At 40.8% G+C, this 16,650-nt stretch overlaps 1 protein-coding gene across 2 annotated transcripts in view; it reads right to left on the bottom strand.

Moving 5' to 3' along the window:
* Nucleotides 1-791: 791 nt before the first annotated feature.
* Nucleotides 792-16,650, bottom strand: part of SLC12A1 (solute carrier family 12 member 1) — a 48,081-nt gene continuing 32,222 nt past the window's right edge. For both annotated transcript variants that reach the window (XM_005145873.1, XM_005145874.1), the window contains exons 20-26: nucleotides 15,385-15,528; nucleotides 13,376-13,507; nucleotides 13,039-13,150; nucleotides 10,567-10,653; nucleotides 8,586-8,721; nucleotides 1,921-1,988; nucleotides 792-927 (exon numbers count right to left, since the gene is read on the bottom strand). In XM_005145873.1, the coding sequence (XP_005145930.1) occupies nucleotides 792-927; nucleotides 1,921-1,988; nucleotides 8,586-8,721; nucleotides 10,567-10,653; nucleotides 13,039-13,150; nucleotides 13,376-13,507; nucleotides 15,385-15,528 (815 nt within the window). The remainder of the gene's footprint in view (nucleotides 928-1,920; nucleotides 1,989-8,585; nucleotides 8,722-10,566; nucleotides 10,654-13,038; nucleotides 13,151-13,375; nucleotides 13,508-15,384; nucleotides 15,529-16,650) is intronic.

Below are 16,650 nucleotides of genomic sequence, written 5' to 3'. Positions count from 1 at the left end.
AATGTCAGACTGCATTAACCCTAACATTCATAGCAAAAATTGTTAGAGTATTTAGTATTTCACTATTTTCTTTGTGAAATTTACTTATCACATTTAATTATTACAATCATGCATTCTGTGCCATGCCAGAGCTTGAAAATTATCAAGTCTTGTCATATAGAGTCTGTATTTTTTATGTATAACTCTTTTGTTTGTCAATTAATTAGAAGCGTTTGAATTAACATAAATTAGCATAACAATTTAGGTAAAAGCATCTGCTGTAGGCATAGGTCTTAATTTGGCAATATTAGAATTAAACAGCATCATGGGTGTTCTACTTGCATTGTATCAGTTTATGACTTTGACCTGATTGATATGATACAGGTTCCTTTTCTCTCTCCCAGGTTAGTGCATTTCACTGGAATCCTCCTGTGTGTCTGTTAGCAACTATGACAGTGCAATTTGAAAAGTATTTATTTATAGATTCAATGCTTTTTGTATTGTAGCAGTGAATTTTGGCTTTCTGGGATAAATATCAAAAGCATTTTCAATACCTTTCAAAATTAATGGAATTTTTCTGTATTCAGAATATTTGCTGTCTCATGTCATATGTATATATGTATGTATGTAGATTTTCCTTCTTTTGCCTGTATTGGTGTAACATCATCAGGGACCATTTACTTTTTTCTTTGTTTTTGTCTAATTCCTTACTGTATTTCTTTGGATCTTTGAAAAGCTTTCTGTCAAGTCACTGCTATTAAAAACATAGGTGTTAAAATCAAGCAAGGGATATTCTAGGCATGGATGTTTTTCTAAGAATAGAAGGTCAGTACATTTTTGTGGTTGCCCCTGACCAGTAAGACTGGAGGAAGGTTCTTGGAGAGAATTTCTAGCCAAGCCATGTACAGATAATCAGACACTGCTCCTTTTCTTGCCACTGGGAGGCTCCTGTTTAGAAAGAGAAAAATGAAATTAGCATTATGAATACAGGGGTAGCTCTGATAACATGCATGTCACTAAGTCTTAACAAGAAAATATCAGCTATTCATTTACAGCTCCAAATGTTCACAATTAGACTGCATGATTGTTTTAATCTTATAAAGCACAAAGCTACCATTAGGTCTTAATCCTGCAAGCTCTTGTTCACCTGGTTAGTGTCATTAACATGGCTAGTTGTACTGGACATGGATTGCTTGTGGTTGTAATCCTAAAGTGGTAAAGAAGCATTTTTGAGGTCTTAAAACCCATGTATTTTCAAAGGAAAAAATAAAGTACATGCACAGCGTTGCAGTCCATCAAGATACTTTCTGATCTGTAATTACTATGAGATGGGAGTTTTAAAGTATGGGTCAATTTATGGTGAACATTACCTGATCACCTTTTCTTGGAGACTGAATTAATAGAGTTAAAGAGGTTTATCTGTGCATCACAAATACAAATTTATTGAAACTGTGTATAAAAAAAATGTGTCTCTAACAAAACGTTGAATCTGAAAATGCCTTTGTTTTATTTTGTAATTTTATGCAATTGCACCATCCTTGCTCAGTTCTACAAGGTTCCAAGGAGAACTTGGCTAACAACTCAATTTATTATGTGCAAACCAAAATAATCCTTTCTCTAACTTCAAGTTGTTAATAGTTGGGGGAAAATAATGGAAAATATGTATATTCTGCAGGTAAGTAAGCAGATGTAATCTTCACATACAAATCTACATGTTGAGTGTTACATTTTTGACATGAGTAGAGCTTTGTTTTAAGATATGAAGATCTACTAAAGAAAGAGTCTTATTCAGTGTAGTATCAGAGAACTCTCAGTCAAAACATACTTAAAAGATTATTTTTGCCCTCAATGAATTGGCACAAGTGTTTCTGTTGCTCTAGTCCAGGATCCATTTACACGTTAGATTATTGTCTAAGCTAGAACCAAAATCTTGCAACTCACAGAACGATGAGGTTGGCTGCCCTTGAGTGCTCTTGTAAGAGTTCATTCAGACGGACTTGGCGGTAGCTCTGAAACAAAATAGGAAAAGAAGGGAAAAAAATCATTAGGTCAGTGACCCTCAGTTCTGGTGCTTGTGCCCAGCTACAGTACCCATTGCTTTCTGCTGTGGCTTTGGCATCATTGAAAGCCAGGTCTGCTCTGTGGTTCAGAGTGACAAAGATGTCAAAATATGAGACTAAGTCATGCTTCTTGATTAGTGTAGTTATTGGGGGGGCAGAGCTGTTCAGCACTGTGCAAGATTTCCTGGGAATGGGAATTATTTTTGTACTGATGCAGTACCAGAGCTGGCTCAGATGTAGTTTTTAAGTATTTCTTTGGCCATGGCGTATAGGAACTAGACAGAGACTCTTTTGTGCTATTGTTTGACAGTAGTTAATGTATTAATTCATCTGTTTTCTAAGTGTCCAGCCACCATGCTGACAGAGCTGAAAGTCAGTGTGTAAAAGTTGGGGGGTGAGTAGCTTGAGAGAGGACACCTGCAACACTGGAGTGGAGTGGGGGGAGATCAGCATCCAGGAGCCTCACCTCAGAGCGACAAGAGCCACTGAGGAGGAAGCCTCAAGTCCTCGACAGGACTTGCAAAGAGCTCAGCTATCGCGAGGAGGTGACTCACCAGGAGCGGAGCCAGGAGGAGTGGCACCAACTGCAAGTGGTTAAAAACCTACCCAGGGAGCGCAATGAGCAGGAGCGCGGTGAACAGAGCGGGCAAACAGAGCGGGTCGAGGCAGTTTGTGCGGCAGTTCGCACGGGCAGGCGAGCGGGATGGTGACCACTCGCCGTACGACCAGGGTCCGGTCTGGGAGCTCTGCCCCGGCCACCCCATTAGTGGCCAGCGTAGGCACCCAGACAGAGTCGGTAAGTGGGGAGGTTGCGGTGCAGAGCTTGGAGTGTAGAGAGTGCCTGCACTGGTCTTGTGAGGGAAAGGTGCAGAATGGGCAGGGCTGCGCTCGCTGCTCCCTGATGGAGGTCCTCCTCCAGCAAGTGGCTGAGCTACAGGATGCTGTCAGTAAGCTGCAAGATGTCAGGGAAGCTGAGAGGAAGCAGGACTGCTTGCTCCAGGACCAAACAGCACAGGGGCCTCAAGATTCCCCTCTAACTCATGGAGGAAAGAAGGAGGCTGTTGATCAGGGAAGCTGGGAATTAATAACAAAAAAAAAACAACAAAAGGAGGAAGAGAGCAATTAAAAGCAAGGGGCTTCCTCCAGAATCTACTGTACCCACCCAGAACCGCTTTGCTGTCCTGCAGGGGGCTGATGAGGAAAGGCACTTGCATCAGAAACAGCCGGCTGGTGCACTGGTACAGAAGGTCTCTAGTGGTGCCGCCAGGAAAAAGCAATGGGTTGTAGTAGTAGGAAACTCTGCCTTGAAAGGGACAGAAGTACTCCTCTGTTGGCCTGACCCGGTCACGAGGGAGGTTTGCTCCCTACCTAGGGCACGGATCAGAGACGTTGCGAAGAGGCTGCCTGCTCTAGTAAGTCCCACGGACTATTACCCACTTCTAGTGATACATGTGGGTGATAGGGATATAGATAGTAGTAGCCTGAGGAGTATAAAGAAGGACTACAGAGCCCTGGGAGAGTCTTTTTGACAATTCTCCAAGACACAGGGGAGGACCTTCCAAAGGCAAGGAGGATTGGACAGGTTAATAAATAGTTAAAAGGATGGTGTCATAGTCAAGGGTTTGGGTGTCTTGGACATAGGGCCCACATTTGTAGGCCAGGCCTACTGGGGGCTGGTGGAAGAGTGGTTTTGCTGGGAGGTTTGCCAGACTTGTCAAGGATGCTTTAAACTAGACGTGCTGGGGGAGGGGGCATCATTCCATCCCAACACACCCAGTCAGTTGCTAGCACCTATAATAAATGCTCAGAACAATGTAGTGATATCCTAGCCGCTCCAGCCAATGAGCCAGCTTCATTTGGAGCTCAGCTCAGATGCCTCTATGCAGATGCCCGTGGCATGGGGAACAAACAAGAGGAATTAGAGATGTGGGCACATCTACAAGGCTATGATATAATAGGCATCACAGAAACGTGGTGAGATGGCTCCTTTGACTGGAGTGTTGGAAAGGAAGGTTACAGGGCTTTTAGAAAAGACAGGCCCGGTAGGAGGGGAGGGGGAATTGCCCTTTATATTAGGGATATGCTGGAGAGTATGGAACTCTGTCTGGGGACAGGTGATCAGTTAACAGAAAGTTTGTGGGTCAGGGTTAAGGGGAAAACAGTGATGTGAGACATTACTGTGAGGATATGTTACAGACTGCCTGATCAAGAGGAACCTGTGGATGAAGAACTCTACAGACAAATAGGAAAAGCCTCACACTTACAGGCCCTTGTTCTCATGGGGGACTTCAATCACCCTGACATCTGTTGGAGCGACAGTACGGCCCAGCACAAGCAATCCAGGAGGTTTCTCGATTGTGTGGAAGACAATTTCCTTCTGCAAGCAATACAGGAGCTGACAAGGAGAGGTGCCATGTTTGACCTCGTGCTCACCAACAGGGAAGGGCTTGTTGGAAATATGACTCTCCAGGGAAGCCTTGGATGTAGTGATCACAAGATGTTCGAATTCGAGGTCCTCAGGACAGTGAGAAGAGCGTGCAGCAAGCTCACTGCCCTGGACTTCAAGAGAGCAGACTTTGGCCTCTTCAGGAACCTGCTTAGCAAGGTTCCATGGGATATAGCCCTAGAGGGCAGGGGGTCCCAAGACTCTTGGTTAATATTCAAGGATCACCTGCTACAAGCTCAGGAGTGTTGCATCCCGACTAGAAGGAAGTGCAGCGGGAGGGCCAGGAGACCTCCTTGGATGGACAAGGAGCTGCTGAGAAAAATTCACAGGAAAAAATAGGCTTGTAAAAGCTGGAAGCAAGGACAGGTGGCCTGGGATGAATACAGGGATGTTGTCCAGGAAGTTAGGGACTGGCTTAGGAAAGCTAAGGCCCAATTGGAGCTAAACTTGGCTAGGGATGTTAAAGATAACAGGAAGGGATTTTATAGGTATGTAGCAGCTAAAAAACAGACTAGGGACAATGTAGGCCCCCTCCGGAAGCTTTCAGGAGAGCTGGCAACACAGGATTTGGAGAAGGCTGAGGTTCTGAATGACTTCTTTGCCTTGGTCTTCACTGGCAAAGGCTCTGACTGCACCACCCGAGTCTTGGAAGGCGAACGCAGAGACTGTGAAAATCTAGACCTTGGGCTCACTGTATGAGAGGATCTGGTTCGAGACCATTTTAAGAACCTGAACGTACACAAGTCCATGGGCCCTGATGAAATCCATCCGCGGGTCCTGGAGGAGCTGGCAAATGAAGTTGCAAAGCCACTGGCCATCATAGTTGAAAAATCATGGCAGTAAGGTAAAGTTCCCAACGACTGGAAAAAGGGAAATATAACCCCCATTTTCAAGAAGGGGAAAATGGATGACCCAGGGAATTACAGACCAGTCAGTCTCACCTCTGTGCCTGGCAAAATATGGAAGCAGATTCTCCTGGAAGGCATGCTGGGGCACATGACAAACAACAAGGTGCTTGGTGACAGCCAGCATGGCTTCAGTAGGGGGAAATCCTGCCTGACCAATTTGGTGGCCTTCTGTGACGGAGCTATGGAAATAATGGACAGGGGTGGAGCAGTTGATGTCATCTACCTGGACTTGTGCAAAGCGTTAAACACTGTCCCACATGGCAGCCTTGTCTCTAAATTGGAGAGACATCAATTTGATTGGTGGACCACTCGGTGGATAAAGAACTGGCTGGATGGCTGCATGCAAAGAGTTGTGGTCAACAGTTCAATGTCCGGCTGGAGACCAGTAACGAGTGGTGTCCCTCAGGGATTGGTGTTGGGACCAGTCTTGTTTCACAGCTTTGTCAGTGACATGGACAGTGGGATTGAGTGCGCCCTCAGCAAGTTTGCCGATGACACCAAGCTGTGTGGTTCGGTTGATGCGCTGGAGGGAAGGAATGCCATCCAGAGGGACCTTGACACACTTGTGAGGTGGGCTAATGCCAACCTCATGAAGTTTAACCATGCCAAGTGCAAGGTCCTACACCTGGGTCGGAGCAATCCCAGGCACAGCTACAGGCAGGGCAAAAAGGAAATTCATGGTAGTCCTGCGGAGAAGTACTTGGGGGTGTTGGTCGGTGAGAAAATGCACATGAGCCAGCAGTGTGCACTCACAGCCCAGAAAGCCAACCGTATCCTGGGCTGCATCAAAAGGAGCGTGACCAGCAGGTCGAAGGAGGTTATCCTGCCCTTCTACTCTGCTCTAGTGAGACCTCACATGAAGTATTGTGTGCAGTTCTGGTGCCCTCAACATAAAAAGGACATGGAACTGTTAGAACAAGTCCAGAAGAGGGCCACAAGGATGATCAGGGGACTGGAGCACCTCCCATATGAAGACAGGCTTTGAAAGTTGGGGCTGTTCAGCCTGGAGAAGAGAAGGCTGCATGGAGACCTCATAGCAGCCTTCCAGTGTCTGAAGGGGGCCTACAGGGATGCTGGGGAGGGACTATTCATTAGGGACTGTAGTGATAGGACAAGGGCTAACGGGTTGAAACTTAAACAGCAGAGGTTTAGACTGGATATAAGGAAGAAATTCTTTACTGTGAGGATGGTGAGGTACTGGAATGGGTTGCCCAGAGAGGTTGTGAATGCTCCATCCCTGGCAGTGTTCAAGGCCAGGTTGGATGAAGCCTTGGGTGATATGGTTTAGTGTGAGGTGTCCCTGCCCATGGCAGGGGGGTGGGAACTAGATGATCTTGAGGTCCTTTCCAACCCTAACTATTCTATGATTCTATGATCTTGCCAGGAATTCACCTCTTAAACAGAAGACCAGTAGTTTAGAGTAAGACTTAGCTGCTTTATGTATTGTGTATCTGTATGGACTTCTACAGATCACGTAAATGGCTGTTACTTTGACATTCAGCCAAGATTACTTTATGGTCAGGCTCAGGCCCTCGGAGTTTTTTAACTTAACACAAGTCATAAGGAGCAAGAGACCAGGGCAAGTTTGTGTCCAGTGAGATAGCAGCATGGGAGATAGAAGTATTTTAACTGGTCTTATAAATTGTTCTCTCTTTCCCTGCAGAAGGTTAATAGCTGTTTTTTCTCCATCCAAACCTTAAATTTGCCTTCTCTACAGAAATTTTGCTGTTCTTTTACATGAGTTATATAGGTAAGAATCTTCGTAATTTAGCCAGTGGTTATCTCATGAGATTCATCCTATAACATCACCCTTTATCTGTGCTTCAGGGGGGTTTCTCTCTTGAATTTTAAATGTGTTATAATGTCCTCCATGAAATTCGCAGAACAGCCTTATTTCTGAAGATAAGGGGCGTATCTTTCCAGGTGTGTAAGCTGAACTTTTTCTTGCTGTTCTTATTTTATAGAGAGATTTTGCATTTTCATATTGCTGCTTTCAACCTATGGGTTTCTTCCTGGTTCCTTAGTGACCCAAACAAGACCAGGTTTAATCGTGTACTTTTTCCCCCTGTTATAATCCTTACTGGTTCTGCACACAAGTTTGTCTATCGGGGGTTATATTCCTGATTTCTTTTACAGTGAGATATTCTAAGGGCTCTGATTCCCAAGTTTTGATGATTTATGCTGAGAGTACTTTAAAAGCTTTCTGCCCACAGCAGACTACCGTAGCTTTATTCTGGTTATCAAATCTATGAAAAGGGTAATACAGTGAGCAGTCAGTCAGCTTCCCAGCTGCTGCAGTCAGTAGTATAGTGTGTTATCTTAAATCACCATTGATTTCAGCTTATGTTAATATGTCAGGCTGTGACCTGTAGAGGCTCTGAGCTCAGGCTCACAATCCTTGCTCCACTGAGGAAGTTAATGAGCACCATAAAGTGGAAATAACTAAACTCTCAGTGCACTCAGGTTAATCCAACAGGAACCATAAATAAAACTGCTAGATTAATTCACTGTGAGTTACAGAACTTGTCTCTTAAATGTGGAAGAGTTTGCAGTATCCTTTTGGCATCAGCCTGATGAAACCCCACCATTCATTACTAAAAAGGCATGTTCCAACAAAATTAAAAGAGCAGCCAAAATTAGCCTCAGAGTACCTCTGTGGGAGAGTTCCTGCATTAAGAGCAGGTTTAGTCTTCACTCTGCCATTGAGGTAAGAATCCCTGTTAAATCTCGCCTTTGGAAAAATCCCTAGAGGCAGTGGTAGGGTCTGGATTCAGTTCTAAATGTCCCAAAGTAGTGAATGGAATTACATTCTTTAAGACTTTCAAGCTCTAGAACAGTGGAGCCATTTAATAAACCTCTCAGCAGATGTTATTAGCTCAGGCTTAGCACAGTATTGTGTGGCTTCTGGTTCAGAGGTGGCTTTTGGCTGGCTGGCTCTGATGTGGGCAGAGCTTCTCATCAGCCTGGAAAATACTATAAACATGCCAAGGTCTTACGGAGTGCTGAATAATGCAATCATAACACAGCTCTGCAGTGTTTACGATATAAAACCAATTTGTAAATATCAAGTACAGGTTTGTACATGTCATGTTTCTAATTCTGCATCTGGTATTTCACGTTTTTTTAGTAATCGCTTCAAACATCTGGAGTGTAAGAAAAGGTACAGATGTAAAAAGAGAGGCAAGGCTTTACCTTCTCCTTGAATGCTTCCAGCTCTGCATCTGTGATTTTCCATGGAGTCTCTCGCTTTAATTTCTCAGCCGTTGTTATATCTTTGCAGCTTTCATGAAGGCGATACGGTTCAATCATCTCTTCAAAGAATTTCCAGCTGAAACAGGAATTACAAAGGAAGCCTTGCTGCAGGGTATGAACTCACTAACTTATTTCAGACAATGTGTATGGCAGGCCTCACTGACAATAATTATAGCAGGAAAATGTGCAAAATCTTTTAACTATTCTTTGCTACATTGTGCCCCAATTTATATCTGTGCCACTTTAGTATGTTGGGGTTACTTGAGGATAATTAAACACTCCATTTGGCCTATTGTAGTTACAGAGATTTTTCTGCATTTTCCTCAAATTGTAGCAAAAATACTGTAACTCCAAACTGCAGAATATTGGTACTAATGTCAACAATAAGTGTGGGTCTCCTCATAAATACTGAGCTTTTATTATTGTTTTAGCATTAGTTGACTGATACATATCACCTGTTTCTCCATTTCAGTAAACCTGTATCTCTTGTGGCAAGGGGCTGAAGGAGATGCTGTAGGTTTTTTGCTATATGAAGGCTCAGGTTTGTGCTAATTTCCACACTTCTCCACAGATTTTTCTCTCTAAATTTTAATTTGCTTCTTGAAGCTTTTCACTGTCATCATCCAGAGAAGCTTATCATCCTTCTGTACTTCCCTTCTTGCCCCTTTGTTTAAAGTTTATATTGTCCCACAGAGACTTCAAGGAGTTTCTTTTATATTATTGTAACTCTATTTCCATGTGCACTTTATGCTGACAGGTCTCACTGTGAATTGAAAAAGGAGGCTGGGGACAGGGTGGACTTTGGCGTATGGCCAGGAAGTCAAGAGACGAGTTAAAGGCTGTGACATGAAGCATTTAATGTTGTTGCTGCTAAGTTGTCAGAGTCTTTTTCAACATCCTGAGTATATCTGTTTCGGTATGTAAAATAGTGATAATCCCCTTATTATGAGTGAAATAAATGGGATGCCAGCTGGGAGAGAGATGCAGTGGTCTAGCAAGTGTCTGGCACAATATTTGCTTGTTCTGTTCAGATAGTGCTGATGAAGCAAATATGTTTGTTTGTTAATGCCAGATACAGACTGGTTTCTGATAGCTTTTATTTATGTAGAATCACTGCATGGTACTAGAAAAAAAGATAAGTATTCTGCACAGTTCTTTATATATTTAAAAATATTAACTGAGAGATGGAGGGCACTAATAAGTGACTTTAGGTATCTAGCATCTACTTTTGTCTACATAAAGCAGAAGAAATGGGTGATTTTTATAATGACATGTTTTCTAAAACAAGGACATAAAAATTTCATTTTTTTTATTTAGCTAATATAGTTGGAGGTGGAGCTTCCTGAGCTCTGTTCTGTCAACTTCCTAACCTCTGCCTGACAGCATTGATTCTGTAAGTTAATTTTTGCAAGCATTGAACCTTCACTGTATTTCAGTGATAGGGGAGTATTACAATAATGTCTTTATAGGAAAGGAGAAGCATGCTTATATTTGGCCAGAAAAATATTAAGTTTAGGAATTCATGGTAAAACCCAGAAGGCTGAGTTGGCAAAGACGGTGAATTTACAAGAACTGTGACTGACTGAATGATATGGTGAAGTCTGTTGCAACCTAAATAGATATGAAAAGCCATAATAAAATGGCTGTTATGTTTTGTGGCTCATAAATGTAATGTTTAATTAGTCTGTATAAAAATTAAGTCTTATCACATCATAAAGAAAAAGGCTGCCTCTGGTTTTGACCTTTCAGGTTGTGGTTCTGTTTGTTTCTCCTGCTCAAGGCACTTTAGAAAATGATTGTAATAAATTGTCAGTATTATTCTTTGGCGATTGTTTTAATTTTTTCAGATGCTCAACATAAAAGAAACAAGTTTCTGATAAAGGCCAGCTGCTAAGTAATGGGTTTGGGTAGTGTTTCTTACCTCTCTTTGCTGGGCTTTATATTGATATCACAGATGATATTAATATCAGCAAATTTTATTCTGAATTTGCTTAGAAGTGAAGCCATCCTGAAAACAAAAGAGAGAACATTTTGTCTCAAAAGAGAGAACTGTATTTAAGTGTTTTGCACAAAGAGCACTCATAAATGAGTTGATATCAAATGCATTTGTCTCATCATCTGTAACTATATGACAAATTATTTTAAATGCCTTAGTGTTTCAGTTTCCAGTTACAGAGCTGGATTGGTGTGATTGCTGTAGTATAATTCTTTTAATTGGCAATCAATGAAAATCACAAAATATTGAAATAAATAGAGGGAACGGTGTTTACCTTTTGAGAAAAAAAATGGTGCTTCAAGTGTTTGCAAAGCTTTGAATTATAAAGGAAAAATGCTCAAAATGTGGGAGGACAGATTTCTCCAACACTTGCAGAGGGCTTCTGTTCTCTTACCAGACTTCTGTGCATGGAGTATGTACAGTACTGGTATGTGCTGGTGAAAATTGGGTCTGGAAGGTTGATGTGCAATACTTAAATCCTTTTCATGTATGAACTTGTATTGATCTGTTCATATGTTGTCTTTATGTATTGTCATAAAACTAAATAGTTTGCTTTTCTGCCCCAGTTGGTAGGAGGAATAGTTTATAGCTTTCTATGTGTTTGTGCTGAGGGTAGAGAGGTTTAGTTATGTCAGTTTTGACTTTGGTTGAAGCACAGTAGCGAACTTGTATTCCCCTCTCTCCTTTCTTTTGGGGGGAGGCTTTTCTTGTGGGTTGGCTTGTTTGCTTGCTTTTGTATGTAAGCTTTGGAATTTGAAAAGGTCAGAAAGTTCCTAGGAGCAAACCATGTTAAGCTTATATGACCTGAGAATTTACTTGTTGTTTTTTTATAGAAGAACAATATACTGCTTATAGAAATTTTTATGTCCTCTGGGGCAATCCTTGTTTTGAACATCAGAAAGAAGAGTCTCAACTTCTATGGAAAGGTTTTAGTATTTGGGGAATTTTATGTTAGCAAGAGTCCAGATAAATTTAATTTCTGAATTGGAAATACAATGGATGAAACTGTAGTTTGATGTCATTGTGTCAAATGTACCTATGGAATGGAATAGTCATCTGGCTTCCAGATTTGTCTCTTTGAAGACTTCTGTGTGTGGTGGGTAGCATATGCTGTTGAGGTAGTTTTCATACACTTTATGAAGTAGAAAGTACACTTCATGAGGTAGAAATGCATACACTTTAGTGTTTTTGAGACAAACGAGGTTTTTGTCAATTGTACCGACTGCTGTTCACTCTGGCTTTTGTAGGACAAGCAGTGTATACAGGTGCCAGAACTGCCTCTGTGAAGATCTTTCATGTTTTGACAAATCCCATTGGATGTCAAAACCTCCTAATGTCTCTTGAACTCTGGTGACTTAAGTTCCTAGATCTAGGAGCCAGTTCAGTCCTGAACAGTTGAGTGTGGGCAGGCTGTGGGCAGGGAGCCAAGAACGTTTCCCTGCAGGTGCTTGAGCAGCTGCAAGGCTTTTTTTACCCAGTGATAAGAATAGCCTGTACAAACACTTGTGAATTTCTTCTATGTTATAAATATGTTAACTTTAGGGTAATCCTTGCAACTGACAGAAGAACAGTGGAATAAAATTTGCTCTAAAGCATCCCTGTGGCAGCTGCCTTTGAGACACGGTGTCATAGTCGTAGTGATCCTGGCTAAATTCTAACTCCTCTCCTTGCACCCATCGCTCCTGCTTTTCACTGGAATTTTGGTTGGATATGTTGGTTTTTAACTCACTACATTGTGCTGCTGCAGTCACTGACTTACATCCCAAACTGGCCTGCTTCCACCCGTGGTGAAGTGGCTGTATCTCTAGTGTGCAAAGTGCTTTGGAAGGAAAGGTCATCATACAGTGATGATGAAAATAAGTTTATATTAGTAACTTTCATTTGCTTGGATATGAATGATGATGATGAAATCTAGGCTTTCTTTAAAAAGCTAAGCCAAATCAACTTGGTCTTAAAGTTCATTAACTTGCTCTTTAACTTCTTTACATTTTACCATGGTTAATCACATTTATGTGAGCTATCTGTCCATGGTATTTGTATATGAGAAACTTCATGTGCAATTTAACTTATTATTAACTGGACAATCTCATGTAAACCCCACAAAACTAATTATATTCTCATTACAGAGTGCAGACCACTGCTCTAGAGAAGGAAATATGAGCTATTAATGGAAAAAAATGCTGGATGTGAGTTTCCTTTAGTAATTATCATTCACACTGAGCCTTGAGGGCTGTGCCATAAGCTCGGCACCTTTCTATCAAGTACATAATTTTTTTTTCATGCTGTGCACAGCACAATAAACCAGTTGTGCCAAGAAATTCCCGGCTTCCTGCTGTATATGAATTATATTCAACATCAATTCAAACTCTCTAAATGATAAAATATAGTTATATTTACACTAGTTTTTCTTCTTCAATCCTATTGACTTTTCCTCCAGTGAAGATCCTTAGTTTGCAATTTCTCCACTTCTTCCTGATAGTTAGAATGTAAGGAATTAGGATTGTTAGACCTGGAAGAACATAGGAAATTGCAGGAAAATCATATTAGTGCATTGTGTGGTAAAAATTCCATCCTTCACTGTGGCACTGTTGGACATAGGTTATTCATAAAACATTTAAGGCAGACAGAAAACTGACTGTGTAATCTTAAAACAGTTTTGTTCAAGTTGCCAAGTCTGTTTTTGTATTCAATAACAAAATTATCTCTTCCTGCAGTTCTTACTCCAGTTCCTTACCCCCATCATCGAACAGCCACCAAATGTCAATTGAACCTTTTCCTTGCATCTTTTTAAATTGAGTGCTGGCTTCTAGCAGCTTCTGATTGAATTCACCCACATGCATTGACTGCATTGTGTTAATGGTGCTGTCTGTAATGAGAAAGAAAATACATGGAAGGATTTCTGACAAGTGAGGCAACAAGTAGCTTTAGGGAGCCAAGGGGAGAGAAAGCTTTGGGAAAATGAACTGTTTCTGGGAATTTCTATACTTTAAATCTGAAAAAAAATGCAGTGCAAATGCTGTGGACTTCTAATACACCAACACACAGAGAAACCAAAGTTTGTGTAACACATTCTCGCTAGACTGTAACATCTTGAGAAGGGTTACCTGATTATTTGTTTTCTGGATCTTTTTAGTTAACCCAAAGTTCACAGGGGCTTTAAAAACCAATTGGGAAATATCTGAGAGATTTTAGAAGGGAATGGCATCATTTTGCATTACTTACAAGCTCAGGTGTCTTGTAAAATATAGAGCTCTCTGAAATGCACAATAATGGTAAAGAGAGCTAATGGGGTACAGCAAGAGCACAGGTGAAGCTAAGACTGAAAGGCAGAGAACATAAGTATATATGGCAACTTCCCTGTGCTTGAGAGGATTGTTTTTAATTGAAAATAAACTTTGATTCTTGCTGTTTGCTTGGTGGGCTTTAAAAGGTACAGCCTTGCCTATGTGCTAATATCTTCTCTCATTTCATCTTTTGAAGACTGTGGCTTTATTACTGCTTCTCTTTCAATGATTTCAAAGAGGCTGTGTTAGAGCAGTATTTTAAATGGAGCAGGCAGGCTTCCTTAGAGGTTTTACTCTGATCTGGTAGGTTCTGAAAATACTTTGTTTGGGTTTTCTGTATTTCTAGAGTGTGGATGGGATAGTTCTAAAGCAGCTATTGGTTTTCCTCTACAGTTCTGGCATCTGGGCTAGAAGATGCAACAAGATGAATGTATAAGTAAAATGGAGAGGTGGAGATATTTATTAACATCATCTATCTCATATATAGAGCCAAAGTATGTAATATATGTTTTCTTTATGCCTTTCTGAACTAAATTGAAAAGGGTACTTGAAACAGGGGTGCACATTCTTGTTGTACTGTTATAAAAATATTCTACTGGAGTCTGCCAAGCAAAGAATAATGACATTTTATGTTTTCAGTCTGTAGATCTTCTTGATACCCATGGGAGCTGCATTCACAGCCAGATGTTATAGTCTCTGCAGGTGAAAATCCTGAAAACACTTGCCTGCATGCAGGCATGGCTTCAGGTGGGTCATTATGATTGCAGCCCAGCAGCTGTGAAATGAGACTTTTAATTCTGGCTGCATTTCTGTATCATTTCACTATATCTGAAATGTAATTTTGATTTCATCACCTATACATTTATGTGTTAATTAGTTATTTCACAGAACCTTGTATATGTGCTTTCAGTACTTTTGCCACCTTCACTTGTGCATTTTTAGGAAATTAGGATATAAAGCAGTAGTGCTATTTTTGCCTATTTTTCAGCTGGGTACTGGGTTTGTGTGTGTGTATGTTGAGGAAAGTGAGATTGCTTGTTCCCTGAATATTGTGCATATGTTCCTGTTTCCTTTAAAAGGGAGGAAAAAAGGCTTCTGTTTAAAAACTGAAAACTTGCTATTAAAAAACCCCAACAAAACAAACCCCAACCTGTTCTAAATTCCTCAAACTTTAATAACCATGTGCTATTTTTCACAAATGGAGTTTAACATAAGCTGAGCTTTCCCCCTCAAATGAGGGGGAAAACATAGTTGTCTTCTATGAGGTACCATGTCCCACGAGCAGAGGACTCTCACTCTGTTCTGCATTACATTGTCGTGGCCACCAAGTCAGGTTTGCACAGAGAGGGGCTTATATGTTGCTCAGGAGTTTTTGCCTTCGAGTCAAAATCCCGTTTGCATATTGGTGACAGTCTGGTGCACTGAAGGGTCAGGAAGAAGTTGTCAGTTTGGAACTTACCCTTTTTTGTTTCATGTTTTGAGATATTGAGTGTCTTGGCTTTCCTGAAGAATCCACATATGCCCCTTTTTCCTTCTTCAAAATCATTTTCTCTAATGGTAGCTTCCAGTGCCAGTCTCTCCTGTTCCAGCTTCTCTAACTCCTCTGTGTATTGGGAAAAGTAAGGGAACTGGTAACAAATAATTTTCTGTTTTAAATTAAATCACTTACTAAAATAATGTAATTGTTGTGGTACTTTGTACATAATGTAAAGCTTCTGGGAAGAAAAACTATTTTAAAAATATTTTTCCTTGCAAAGCAATAGGGAGGAGGAGCTCAATTCATCTCTGGAAGCCCTAACAGGGTGCCCCCACCTATAGCAGTGTTGTGTACTGAAGTGCTATTCAACTGCTCTCAGATTTCCTCTTCCAAATCAAGTTCAATATTATTCTATTTTATCGTTATGGCAAATGCTATTTATTGAGTCATATTTGTGGATTTGGTTGGTTGGTTTCTTTCCCCAGGAATGTGAAAACACAGGATGAAAACTGTTTTTCTAAAGTGAGAAAGCTGAAGTATTGACTTCTATTGAACTTTGAGACCCGGAAGTATGTAAGGATCCTGAAGATGCGATCAGTTTCTATGCTGAAATGTTTCTAAGGTTTTAGGGTTGGGGTTTTTTGGTTTTGTTTTGTTTTTTTTTTTTTTGGCGTTTGCTACGAAGATGTAAGATTTAGCTAACCAATTATGTAAATTCAGTAACATAAAAGAACAGTTTAATCTTAGCAATATTAGACTTCTGTTGAGCAAAAGGTACCATGGGAGCACATGTTACCGTGGAATATATGCATGTGAGACATTAACTGATATGATCCAGGCATTTGCCTGCGGAAAGCTTTTTATTTTCATAAGGAAATCTTCTATTTGAGTAATACATGAACTAAGAGTGAGGTTAGTTCATTTGAGACATTGTGTTTTAAAGAAACTAAGCCCTTGCTAAATTAGGCACTGTTAGCTCTGTTGGCAATCTAATTTCTTTTACTTTAGCATCCATGACAGCCATGTGCTTCTGATTATTAGACATGATGATAGTTACTCAAAACTAAAATTTCTGTTTCTCTATTAAACAGAATACGCTAACAAGTATAATAGAAACCTGTCCCATCCCACCCCACCCCCCCCCCCCCCCAATTCTAATTCTTTCTAATTCATTTTGTCTTAATGCTTGGAGGGAGAAAATTTGTTAATTTGCAAAGTTGGTATTCTGATGTCAGTTTCTCAAAACAA

The sequence above is a fragment of the Melopsittacus undulatus genome, chromosome 9, assembly GCF_012275295.1.
Source record: "Melopsittacus undulatus isolate bMelUnd1 chromosome 9, bMelUnd1.mat.Z, whole genome shotgun sequence".
Taxonomy (NCBI): Eukaryota; Metazoa; Chordata; class Aves; order Psittaciformes; family Psittaculidae; genus Melopsittacus; species Melopsittacus undulatus.
Note: the sequence above shows the minus strand (reverse complement) of the source record. Positions and strands in the feature narration are given on the sequence as shown.